Here is a 13,878-nt window from a genome sequence, read left to right as displayed (position 1 = left end):
ACATTAGACAATCAAAGACACTCACAAAACAGATATAAGTTTATGAGAACATAATTTTTCTTTCGCCAATGGTAAAATATTGATTTTTTTTTAAAAACTTTATAATGGAAAAAAAATTGAAAAACGAAATGTTTTCTTCTGTTGTCCAGGTAACTGTTTTTGCCAATACATGAATAGTTTACTCGTGTAGTCATAGTAACCGTTAGTTCCGACATAGGATAACAAAATAGTACCAGTTGACCTTCACCTTGACCGGTTCAGTCAAGTGGTGATTAGATTTTTGGAAGATTTCCTGTAGGCTAGGGAAACGGAAAGTCAGAACAAATTACATGTAGGAAACAAGATAACCAATCAAATAACATATAAAAAACAAGTTAACCAATCAAATAACATATCAAAAACAAGTTAACCAATCAAATAACATGTCACAAACAAGCTAACCAATTAAATAACATGTCACAAACACGCTAACCAATCATATTAAAATGTTACAAACACGTTAACCAATCAAATAATATGTCAAAACAAGTAAACCAATCAAATAACATGTCGCAAATAAGCTAACCAATCAAATAGCATGTCACAAACAAGTTTACCAAAGTAAAACACTGCTAGCATTAGATGTCATCAACCATTAGATATTGTTATAAACTTTAAATTATTCATTTCTTAATTTCCAATGTCTGAATTCTTACATCAAGTTCTAGCCTGAAAATTTCGAGTTCGGATCTCCTTGAGCCTGCTCAGCTCTGATGGGTACCTAATTCACGTTTCGAAATGGCAAAGGAGACCGGGCATAGTACAGATCATAACATCACTTGATAAATCAAGAAACGTATGAAATCTACTTTATCTGCCAAATGGATCATTGGTCTAAAAGGGGAACTTTACTTACTTTACATTTACAAATTATATATATATATATATATATATATATATATATATATATATATATATATATATATATATATATATATATATATATATATATATATATATATATATATATATATATATATATATATACACACACACACACACACACACGCACACACACGTCTTGTCAAGCAAGGACTCTACCTACATACTCGGCTCTGGGCAGTCTAACTAAATTAATTACCTCTGTTTCATCTCCGCTAGAATATCCCTGTCTGGATTATCGTCTGCAAACAACTTTGTGTAGTGGAAGCTGGCCAGGTAACCCACAATCCCATCTAGCGTCAGCTCACCTGTCTTGATGATGTCATCGTGTCTAAGCAGGTGGGAGGGAGACGTTCGGTCAAAGCCAATCAAAATGTCGTTTATTGCCATTTTTATTTTCTCAACCAATCAAAACATCGCATCTCAATATTTGAATTGTTTAGCCAATTAAATAATTTGACTCTTGTAGTCTATACAGAGTCAATGCGAGGCTGGGGCGGAGGGCGCGGACCGCACCGGGTGAATCCGTTTAGGGGGTGACGCCATGGCGATAAATTGCACAATATATAAAAGAAATATGCATTTCGCCTGTTCAATTAATGATTAATTAGAGTAATTCCACATGTATTAATAACTGAATATAGATAAACATCTTTACTATTAACTGTGCACATGTTAAAACTATCTTTGGGGTGGGGGGGGGGGGGGGAAGGGGCTGGTTGAAACCAACTGCAAAATGTACAGAGGAAAAAAGGTTTTGTTGAATTTTTCGAATACCTAGAAAGTCAATCAACGACCGGGGTGAGGGTGACACCAAAATCTAATAATTTACATTGAAAACGATGCTGTGTCCACATGAATCAATAGGTGTATTAAAATAATGTGCGCACAAATTGACGCAATTTGGCAAAATGTGAGGGGGTGACACCATGAGGTGCCGCACCGGGAAACACCCGACTTAGCGACGCCACTGAGACTATACATTATCAGACCCCTGCTATCAAAAATTAGTCAGGCTCAGCTATGAAGAACGTCATCAGACCCTGGTATAAAGTTAAACATCATCTAGGAATTCTAAATATCACTAGACACAGAAACTGTCGCAGCAAAATAAGCAATTGATAACATTATCCCTACTCCCACTATGTGGTTACAAACTTTCCGTACCTCCTAATATCCTTAAACGGAAACTCCAGAGACTGAAACTTTTCTAGAATCATCCGGAAGCGTGTCGTTAGGTACCCTGAGAAGATGGTCGACTGCAGCTGGTGAGTAGAATTGATGATATATGTACTCACACAATAATCCACACACAAGTTACTCTAGGCTAGATAATGGTTGTTTGGTATATGCTGTGACTTATAACAGTGAACATAGTAGTTCAAATTCGGGTGTAACATATATATATATATATATATATATATATATATATATATATATATATATATATATATATATATATGTGTGTGTGTGTGTGTGTGTGTGTGTGTGTGTGTGTGTGTGTGTGTGTACATACTTTGGAAAAAATACACTGCAACAGTAAACAGATAAGTACGATAATACATGACAAACGGGACTTTAACATAGAAACACTCTTCAACAAGGAATACACGGACGATGAAAGCCAATATCTAAATTACATAACAAGGATAGACAATGATGACTATACTAAAATCAACAATCCAATTACAAAAGAGGAAATATCTGAGACGATAAACGGACTAAAACTAAATAAAACTCTAGGACCGTAAGGAATTTTATAAAACGTTTAGAAATGACTTAATATTCATTTTAGAAGCTACATTTCAACACACACATGGAGAGATGATTATGTTACAGAATTTAAAAGAGCATAAATAACACTCTTTTGTAAACACGGGCCTATTTCATTACTGAACGATTATTATAAAATACTGAAAAAAACATTAATTAAGAAACTCGAACCTTTCATACCTAAATTGGTACAACCCGATCAGCAGTACAGCACATCAGGTAGAAACATACAAAAACCACACGCACTTAATCAGAGACATCATACATTATAGCCCGCAGAAGGACACACGACTAGTAATTCTTAGTAAGAAATATATTTTAATTACTCCTTAAAAAATTAGTAAAGTATCCAATTAAATCCAATTTGATTTCAGATTTCATTGTCATTGGGTCTTGACCAACGTGTGAGGTTTTCAGAGAAATTGGTCGGTTAGAAGTGGTCGAAACATTGCTCGCCAGTTTCGTTCCGTAAAACAGTCATATGACAGAGGAAGCAAGTTGAATAAAAGTTTGCAATAAATGATTTTTTCTAAAAGTATAACAATGAACTGCTATTTAAATAACTAAGGTCGCTATTTTATGTATAGAATATATTTTCTAGAAATTAGGAAGCGGCCCACGCTATTCTCATGAAAAAATACAATTACAAAGGAATCTTCTATAGCAATTATCTCAAATTTAATCTTACAGTCATTAACTCTGCCCGTATTCGTAAACTATATTCATGAACACTAGATTTGATTTCGTTTAAATTAATCTGTGATGGCAATGTTAATAATAATTGAAATGGGGATATTCTGCCATTTTTATTGAACAAACTTATTCTGTTCAAAATTTTAAATGGATTCACTATTTTAGTACTAGGCCAATTTAAATTACAGGATTTGAACTCAAGCACACAAACTAGTTCCCACCTCACATTCTAACGCTCACACACATTTACACTCGCACTCGTACTTTCAGACAAACGCACACACACACACACACACACCTTTAACACACATAGAGACACACTTGCACTTGCACACACACTCGCACACACACAATTAATGTTGTGAACATACCTGAGCGATGTAGGCACGGACCTCTGGGTGCTCGAAGTTCTCGTGAAACATGCTGTAGACTGCCAGGGTACCGTCTGGTTTCAGGACACGCCTCGCTTCGCTGAAAAATCTGGGAATTGTGAAAACAAAATAAGAAATTGTTACAACATGTCTGTACTGAAATACCAAGACTAAGGAGTAAAGGATGCCACAGAAGACGAGGATGGGGAGCTGTGGGGTTGGATTACTTTTTGGTTACCCTGCGTGAGGGGCGGGATAAACAAATTTGAGGATGCAAGTGGAAAATTTATTTATTTTAAAAAATGAGTGTAATGTGTCAAAATTTGTTGGGATTATATTTAAGAAGTTAGAGTGGAGTTGAAATTTGTGATGTCAATTTACGGAGGAATGAAGAGAGAAGTATTACTTTTTGTGACAAAGATTAACGATAGGAATAAGGGGAGTGAAAATAACGTTACGTTACTTATAGACAACCCCTTCCCCATTAAATGTATAATTCTAACTGTAAATTTAATTTCGGTTCTTACTTTTTGTAATCCATCCAATGTAGGGCGGTTGCCACGGTTACCATATCCACCGTCTTGTCCCCCAGAAAGTTCAGGTCTTCGGCGTAGGCCACCTTGTAGTCTAGGTTGGGGGCGTTTCTTGGAATAATGGACAATTGGTCTTCGCTGACGTCTGACCCTATGACCTGTAGGTTGAGTGGTTTATTAAAATCCTTAATTTTTATAGAATTGAAGCCCACGCTCTCTAGACTAAGTATTTTAGCGTATCTTAATAATTTAAACATTAATGTTAGTTGATATTTGGTTTGCCCCACGTTTTTCATCGCTTATAGTAGAGTGATCGCTTGCATTATTGTGATGTATAGCATTTATTTTCTACTTTTTAGTTCAATCAGAAAACGTGGGTTTATTAAAACTTTTTTAATGATAATTATTTTCTACTTTTTAGTCATTGTCTGTTTGTTTGCTTTAAAATCTTGCTATCGATTTTATCTTTTCGCATTCACTTTTTCTTTGGGTAAACGAAGATAACTCGTAAAAAACACGTGCATTGAACCCGTGTCGAGTGGGTTAGCAATCGTGTGCCCAACCACTCGACCATATCGTCTCCCCCATACTGGCCACCAGTTGTTACGTTCTGGTTGTTTGTACACAAACACCGCGTGACAACTACTCAGTAAGCAAAAAGAGGGAGAGTACCGAACCTTGTTTTCATCAAATTTCCCCCCACGTTTTTTGAACAATTATATAGCGGTCTAAAATGATCAATAAAATGTTTCCATTGATCAATTTAGTAATAATAACAATTGAATATTCTATTGTCATCGGAAACAAAGCTTCCCTGAAAATTTCAGCGCGCTAGCTAACTGGGAAGTGCCCGAAATTTCGATCGCAAGATTTGATTGGAAAGACGAGAAAGCAAGTTAAAGAAAACGTGGGGATATAAAAATACAAGCGGGGTAGTTTACCTTGATGTATTGAACTACAGGTAAAGAGTCGGAAAAAAGCCAATAAAATATTAAAATACTCTCCATACCTGCTGGAAGTATTTGGTCAGGGGCCGAGTACTCTGACCAGTTTCACAACCAACGTCAACAGCGAGTAGTCTCTTGTTTTGTGGTATTTCTGAATGGTATGCCAGGATTTTCTCGTAAATCTCCTGGGGGTAGGTGGGCCTGTGGGTCGCGTAGATCTGGGCAAACTTCTCCCCCTTGTGGAGATCTTGGGGGATTTCGTCAAACTTGGACGTCAAGTCCTGGTAGTAAAGTTCTCAAGATATTTAAAAAAACTGATGAGGTGTTATCAAAATAAATTTGGTTATAAAAACATTATTGTGAGTAAAGATTTGATTGAATTTTTGTATTTTCGGTAACCGAACAAAATTACAAATTAAAAAAATCAAAAAAAAATCCACACAATATTTTTTTTCCATTTTAACTAGGTCATAAGGTTATAAAAATAAGTTTATTAAAATTTTTTTCAGGGAAAGTTTTGATTACAAATTACTATATAATGGGGTTTTCAGAAGATGGATCTCGGAGTTTCTGTATAAAGATAAAATTTGATTGAAAATTCAACCACCGGACTTAAATGGTTGTCTAGTTATTTATGCTTTGAGAAACCGGAATTAGAGGTAACCTCTAATTCCGGTTTCTCAAAGCATAAATAACTAGACAACCATTTAAGTCCGGTGGTTGAATTTTCAATCGCTCAAAAGTTGATTGAAAAATCAAATAAGATTAAATTCTTGCATACAGAACTACAAATTTGGTATTATAAATCCTCTATTCTTCGAATACCAGACACTAAAAATACAGAGGGTTTATTTTTTTTGTAAAATATTGAGGAGTGTCGTTTACGATTGAAAATTTTCCGGGAGATTGAATTTCGAATTAAAAGTTTGCCAGAATATGAATTTTGTTTAAATTTTATCGTTTTTGTTTTAAAAAATACTAATTAAAAGTGTAAAAAAAACATCCCATAAAATACCTTAATTGCATTAATATGCTCCATTTCAGAAAAATGAAAATATTGCTATAATTTTGATCATGAGTTCAACAGCATTAATTGTAAGCCAGGAAGGTGAAAAACAGCATCACTAATACAGGCAGCATAAAATGATATCATATCCACCTACAACGTACTGTGTCAAGAAAATTAGCCAGCGTTAGCATGACCACACCTCAGGTCATAATTAATCTGAAAGAAACATTAAAAAAAAACCGGGATTGATCTCCGCTAAACTTTCTCGAAGATTCTTATATAACACTACGGGGGGATGGCAACTTGGGAAATAGACATGATTTTTAATCCAATTTTAATTATTACTTAAACTTAAAAAAAAAGAATAGAATCTCGTAGAAAAAAGAATTGCGCACCAAATGAAAGCCAAACAATATGTGTATAATAGTGCGGAATATTTTTAATAATTTATAAATTCACATGCGTTTTTTTAAAAATCGGAAATTGCGTAAATTACATTTCTCGTCAACGGAAATTACTCAAAATCAGGCAGAGAATTAGATCTTTTACTTACACGTGAAATTTAATTGATCTATCTGAAAAAGTACTCAAATTATAGGCTTTTGAAAAATTGAAAGTAGAATAATTTCAACTTCTGGTTACCGGAAATCGCAGAAAAGTTGATACAGACATTTGATATAATACTTAGATATGAAATTTCATCAAGCTAGCTGTAACGATAATCAAGTTATCGTATTCAGAATCACACATACACACATATAAATACACACACATAGACATACGAACACAATTGCAAAACTATGTTTTTCCGACTCATAGACGAGTAAAACATCGAGATTTGTAGAATTTTTTTTTTGCACGATCACAATACTTCCTCTATACTTCGTATAGCAGAAGGTAAAAAACAAACAAACACCACAGCTAAGAATATATATTCGAACTTCATCAGCCTCCAATTTCTTGTCATTGCTAGATTTCGAAATGTTAGTGTTAGTTATACGGATGATACATCTCCCCCCCCCCACCCCCACCTTCACTAATTCTCGAGGTCGCAAATGTCAGATTGCCCTTACTGTCTGCATTTCAGGAATCTTTTTAATCTTTTATTTTTCTAAAGCCAGGTCGTTTCAAAGAGAACATTTTTTTTGTTGCAGCTAACCCAGCCAAGCAACTCTGCACACGTCGTCTTAATTTGCACACATTCAACTGGTTTATATAATAATACCTTCGGGATGACCTAGTGCTTGACATGCATGACAGGAGTTTCAACCTGTATTTACTTAAACACAGGTTAAATATGTAGGTGTAGTTCACAAAGAGACGGTCACATTTGGAGACAGGTGGACAGACAGAGTGGTCACATTTGGAGACTGATGTGGGCACAGAGATGGTCACATTTGGAGAAAGAAGATGGACACACAGATGGTCACATTTGGAGACAGAAGATGGACACAGAGATGGTCACATTTGAACTAGTTAAATATGTAGATGCAGGTCACAGAGAGACGGTCACATTTAGAGACAGGTGGACAGACAGAGTGGTCACATTTGAAGACAGAGGTGGACACACACAGATGGTCACATTTGAAGACAGAGGTGGACACACACAGATGGTCACATTTGAAGACAGAGGTGGACACACACAGATGGTCACATTTGGAGACAGGTGGACACAGAGATGGTCACATTTGGAGACAGAGTGGGACACACAGATGGTCACATTTGGAGACAGAAGATGGACACACAGATGGTCACATTTGGAGACAGAGGTGGACACAGAGATGGTCACATTTGGAGACAGAAGATGAACACACAGAGATGGTCACATTTGGAGACAGAAGATGGACACACAATGGTCACATTTGGAGCCAGAGTTGGAATCACAGATGGTCACATTTGGAGACAATTTATTACAACAACCACAAAATAAAGCTGCAACTTTACCCTACCTGCGCGTTGACCTGTACCAAAAAGTCAGACAACTGAATGTAGGCCAACCTAAACGATACTGGAATTTTTGCCCAGTTTTTATAAAAAAATATTTTTTTTGCAGCATGAAATATCTGTGCCAGGTCATGCTGAGCTTAACGCGTGTATGTTTGTGTGCGTGTGAGAGAGTGTTTGTGAGAGTGTTAGATAGAGAGAGAGAATATACGTCTCATCATCCTTTAAAATTTAAATGGTTTAATGTGTTTGTCTTGTAATTTTAATCTATCTCTTGTTATTAAATTTATTTTTATTGGACTGATCCAATTTCATCTCATTGAAACACATAAAGTGAATAAATTGTATTTTTTGTTGTTTTCAAAATTCGCTGGTAAAAAGCAGATTGAACATATTAATAAAAATATGGATCTCTGCAAAATAGCTTAAAATATCTTGTAAAGCATTTCTATGCATATCTGGCAAAATACAATTGCTAACCTAGGGCTAATCAATAGTTGTCGTAATTAAACCTCACTATAATTCAGATTGCTTAAATCATGGCAGATACGAATTTTTGCAACACCATTTATTTTTTGAAAAATTAACTTTGATTAAAAAAATATTCAGTATCACTGAAATAATAAAATATCTTTTCCAGTTTCTCAAAAAACAGTATATTCTAAGGGCAGTATCTTCTAAAAAGCACTATATTCTAAAAAGCAGTATATTCTAGAAGGAAGTATATTTTAAAATGCAGTATGTTCTAAAAAGCTGAATATTCTAAAAAGCAGTATAATCTAAAAAGCAGTATATTCTAAACAGCAAAAAAAAAAGGTTCAATCTTTGCGTTGCTCAAAAGACGAGCAGTTTTACCACAAACCTACATACATTCTCTAAATGTGTCACCATAACATTGATTATTATATCTAATATATAAAATTGAATTCTGTATGTAGAGGACGGGCGGATGGACTCGTGATTACAAAGGTTTATATAGTAAAAAAATAGACTGGATCGCCATAGTATAATATCTCTAAAGTGCTCATTATCTAAACTAATTATTAAAAAAAAATAACATTAAAGGTTTTCTAAAACAAATTTTATTTTCCAAACTTATGGTGTTAATTGACGACATGTGCATTAAACAAAATCAAAGAAAATGTATCACCTTTCAGAAAAATTCTTATTGTGTCTGAAAATTATTTTCATTTAGACCTTTAGCACTTATTACGCCCCTTGATAAATTAGGAAAAGACAATTACTTCCCATTAAAAAATATTACCTCGGGGAAAAATACTTTTTATTGCAGTATTTTGGGGTTGGCAAAATAATAATTACATTATTAGCGTGGATTGATAAAGTGCAATGAAGTAAGTAAAACACATGAACATTAAAAACTGTCTTTTATTTATTTTATATTTTGAACGTACTGTTTACTAAATATTATTTGTAATCAATAACAGTTTAGAAGCCGCTCCTAAATGTTCTCTATATTTACTTCTATCTTTCCGTTTGCGGAAAAGCTTGGCGTATTATATTCGTTCACTAAATTGAATCAGGCGTGTCCGCTGGCGCCCCGGCAGGATGCGATTTTTCGCCCTGGCCTATCCTGTTAGAGCTATTGTGTAAACGTTCATTTTAAACTATGCAATAGGCTGTGAATAAAAAGAGTTACTATAGTCGGACACTAAATCGAATCCAGTGCGTCTTCTGGCGCCCCCAAGAGTGCTATTTGGCACCCCTGGCCTTCCCGTGAGCGCTATGGCGCCTAAGTTCGTTTTAAACAGTGCAATAGACTATGGATAAGAAAGGTTACTATAGTCCTTAACTAGATCGAAACCGGGCGTCCTCACGCAAGATATATATATATATATATATATATATATATATATATATATATATATATATATATATATATATATATATATATATATATATATATATATATATATATGAAAACTGTCTCACTATATTTTAAATTAAACCATTTAAACTTTATCATTGCAAAATATATCCACCATGCGACAACAAACCACACAGAGGTAGGCTCAAACTCAGGGGCGTAGCAAGGGGGGTGCGGGGGGTGCGGACCGCACCGGGTGACACCATTTAGGGGGTGACACCAAGGCAAAAATAGCAAAATATATAGAGAAAAACTTAAGGGGGGGGGGTGCAAATCGAAAGTTTGAGGGGGAGGGGTGCAAATCGAAAACTTGAAAGTTTGTCCCCGGGAAGGGTCGCTACGCCTCTAGGGGGTGACACCATTAAGTGCCGCACCGGGTGACACCCGACCTCGCTACGCCACTGCTCAAACTCATATCTGGCCTGAAATAATCGAGTTTTAAAACGCCTTAATCTCATTTATGTCCGCCGTAGCTTTTTTATTCTCTACGCAACAGTATGTTAGTTACTGTAGAACAATCACTGTCGTCGTCATAAAGGATGCAAAATAGAATATAATGTTCTAATTATTGGAATCTCTCTTCAATAGACTATATACCCATATCCAAGATAGTGTAGTAGAATTCTACTTTGAAATTCTGTTTAAGATCTTGTGGTGCCAACAATTAATTTAGTTTGAAAATTGAAATCTCTCACTGGTTAACGAGATTTCTAATTCAAAGTGAGAGAAAACGAGACTTACAATCCCTATTAAAAATAAAAATTGCACGCGTTATACACGTCTCGACATGGAGTGATCTCTAAATCAACATTAAAATAAGATAGTCATCTGAAACACCACAGCTAAGAATAGATTCGAACGTCATCAACCTCCACTCCCTCCTCCATGCTAGATTAAAGAATAGGGCTGGTAAGTAGGTCACCAACCAGTTCTATGGCTCATACAGGTTTTATTGAGCCGTAGAACTGGTTGGTGACCTACATACCAGCCCTATTATTTGTGTTATTTTCACGAATGTTACACCACCCTTCCCACACGCATGATTTCTTGATGTAGCACATGTCAGACTGCCCTAGCCGTCTGCGTTTCAGGACACCCAGGTCGTTTCAAACAAAATAAAACGTTTGATGCTCCTAACCCAGTCACCCATTAATTTACATACATTCAGGTTAAAATACGTTTACCCTTGACTTATATTCTATCTGGTTAATACCTTCGGGATGACCTAGTGCTTAACATTGCAGGACCGGAGTTTCTGCCTGTCTTTAATTAAACACAGGTTAAATATTAAGGTGTAGGAGATGGTCACTTTTGGAGACAGAGGTGGACAGAGTGGTCACATTTGGAGACAGAGGTGGACACAGAGATGGTCACTTTTGGAGACAGAGGTGGACACAGAGATGGTCACTTTTGGAGACAGAGGTGGACAGAGTGGTCACATTCGGAGACAGAGGTGGACACAGAGTTGGTCACTTTTGGAGACAGAGGTGGACACAGAGATGGTCACTTTTGGAGACAGAGGTCGACATAGAGATGGTCACTTTTGGAGACAGAGGTGGACACAGAGATGATCACTTTTGGAGACAGAGGTCGACACAGAGATGGTCACTTTTGGAGACAGAGGTGGACACAGAGATGGTCACTTTTGGAGACACAGGTGGACAGAGTGGTCACATTTGGAGACAGAGGTGGACAGAGTGGTCACATTTGGAGACAGAGGTGGACACAGAGATGGTCACTTTTGGAGACAGAGGTGGACACAGTCCCATCTCTTCCTCTCTATCGCTACCACCCCCCACCCCCTCACATTGTCTGGTGAGCTGTGGTTCACGCTGTTTACATTTTACAATCATAGAGACGGGTTTGGTGACGGCTATTAGGGGCAGATAATTTAGTTTGAAGCGATTTTAAACTTAGAGGAGGTAACTAAGAGGAGGCTACTTTTACGTGGGGGGGGGAGGGGTTTAGTGTTTTTAAGCAAATATTTTCAGTGGCAGCATTGGTACTGTCGAATTCACAAATTATAAATTACTGAAAAGTAGAAAAAAAAAACAACTAAATAGCGGCGTATGATACGCAGCGGGTCGGCTAGTACCATATTATTTGATTAAAATATACAGTATCACTGAAACAATTGAATTTCAAAGATTGCTTACAGTTTTTCTCAAAAACCTTCAGGATTTGATATTCTCATAAAGCTGTATATTCTAAGAAAGTTTCACTCTGTGCGTTCCTGGAAAAACGAGCAGTTTTTGCCACAAACCTTCCTAACTGTGAACGTATCACAATAACCCTGGTTGTTATATTCAAATATAAAAGAAACTTTAAATGAAAATAAATATATCAGAGGGAGGAAGTGGTATCAAAATTATTTAGCGCATGTCTTATCTGAAAACAATAACGAGTTTAATTTTCACTTTTCTCCTACAGCCATTTCATATTTCTCCTGAAAAGTCAGCCAGTTCCACACCGGTTGTTAGCCACTAGTTGCATCATTAGAAATACGTCTGACAACCCTAGAGGGCGGGGCTTGCGAGGAAGATAACATCTTGCTTACTAATTTTCACACACAGCTTGTGGATATTGCATCATTTTATGTTGACTATATAAGTGATGTTGTGTTTACACCTTCCTAGCCATTGTTTAACTTGGGATTTAATTTTTAACGCAATTTAATTTAAAAGCAAATAAACTAATTTTAAAAATTTAATTGTATCTTTTCTTCGAAGCTTTTCAATCTAAATGGAGCATATTAAGGTATATAATTTGCTAAATTTTAAAACTTTTAATTATTAATTTTTATACGGAATCTTATTTCCATGAAACTTTTATGCTAAAGTAAATATCCGGTCAAATTTTATCGTTATCAACACTACGCAGTGTTTCAATGTGATATCAACCCTCACTATTTAAAAAAAAAAATCATAAAAAAAAACGTTTTAATTACAAGCTTGTATGTAATAATGCACTAAAAAGTAGAAAATAATTTATAGACTACTATTTAAATAACTATTAAGAAAATCGTGGGTCACTTTAGTATCTGTTGGATACCTTTACTAATGTTTAGGAAGATACCCACGCTTTTCTTTATAGTTATTTAAGTAGTGTATAATTTATTTTCTACTTTTTAGTGCATTAGTACATAAAAGCTTGTTATTAAAAAGTTTTTATGAAATGTTTTAGTACTTTACATGTTTTATTTACAATAGAGTTGCATGACTAAAAACCATTGCGTGCCTATTGAACATTATGACGACCTCAGGAGTTATTAATATTTGTATTTTTTTTTACAAAAAAGGTACTATGTTTATATAAGGAAATATGGCCTATGGTCAGTTAAAACATTGTTCCGGGGTTTTCCCGAGGGTAGCACTATTCTTTTGCTATCCCCCAGGGGCCGATGTACATCCCCAAGAGTTTTCAAAGGGTTCCTAGGTGGGAAATGTTTTTCGATATATAGCTCATATAAGGAGAATTTCACTCATGGTCACTTTTTAGCCATCACCGTGCAAGCAAAGGCTGACCGATAGTTTATCCATAAAGCCGATTCATTTATCTAGGATTATGGAAAAAATGAGCCAGATGTACAGAGCCAAAGTTCCGAAACAATCTTTTGATAATAGTCATCGTTTTTCACATAATTAACAATGTTTATATACGGAAAATTCGAACCGGTCAGTTCTAAAGGTCTTCCGGGGTTTTCCGGAATATATCATTGTTTTTTATTTGCCACCTACGACCTCAGGAATTATGAAAAGGTTCTTACGTGGGAAATTTTTCGATATATAGCTCAAATAAGGTG

At 35.6% G+C, this 13,878-nt stretch overlaps 1 protein-coding gene across 1 annotated transcript; it reads right to left on the bottom strand.

The window, feature by feature from the left end:
• Positions 1–202: 202 nt before the first annotated feature.
• LOC131931028 (putative methyltransferase DDB_G0268948) lies at positions 203–6,277 on the bottom strand. The gene is made up of 7 exons (XM_059287710.1): positions 6,254–6,277; positions 5,301–5,519; positions 4,286–4,449; positions 3,759–3,867; positions 2,089–2,186; positions 1,121–1,252; positions 203–299 (listed from the first exon to the last, which is right to left on the bottom strand). The coding sequence occupies exons 1-7, from the start codon at positions 6,275–6,277 to the stop codon at positions 203–205; spliced, it is 843 nt and encodes a 280-aa protein (XP_059143693.1).
• Positions 6,278–13,878: the final 7,601 nt, after the last annotated feature.

Source organism: Physella acuta, unplaced genomic scaffold, assembly GCF_028476545.2.
Source record: "Physella acuta isolate Inbredline_101_S28 unplaced genomic scaffold, ASM2847654v3 ptg001877l, whole genome shotgun sequence".
In the NCBI taxonomy this organism is placed as follows: Eukaryota; Metazoa; Mollusca; class Gastropoda; family Physidae; genus Physella; species Physella acuta.
The sequence above is the reverse complement of the archived record's forward strand: the minus strand, read 5'-3'. Positions and strand labels throughout refer to the sequence as shown.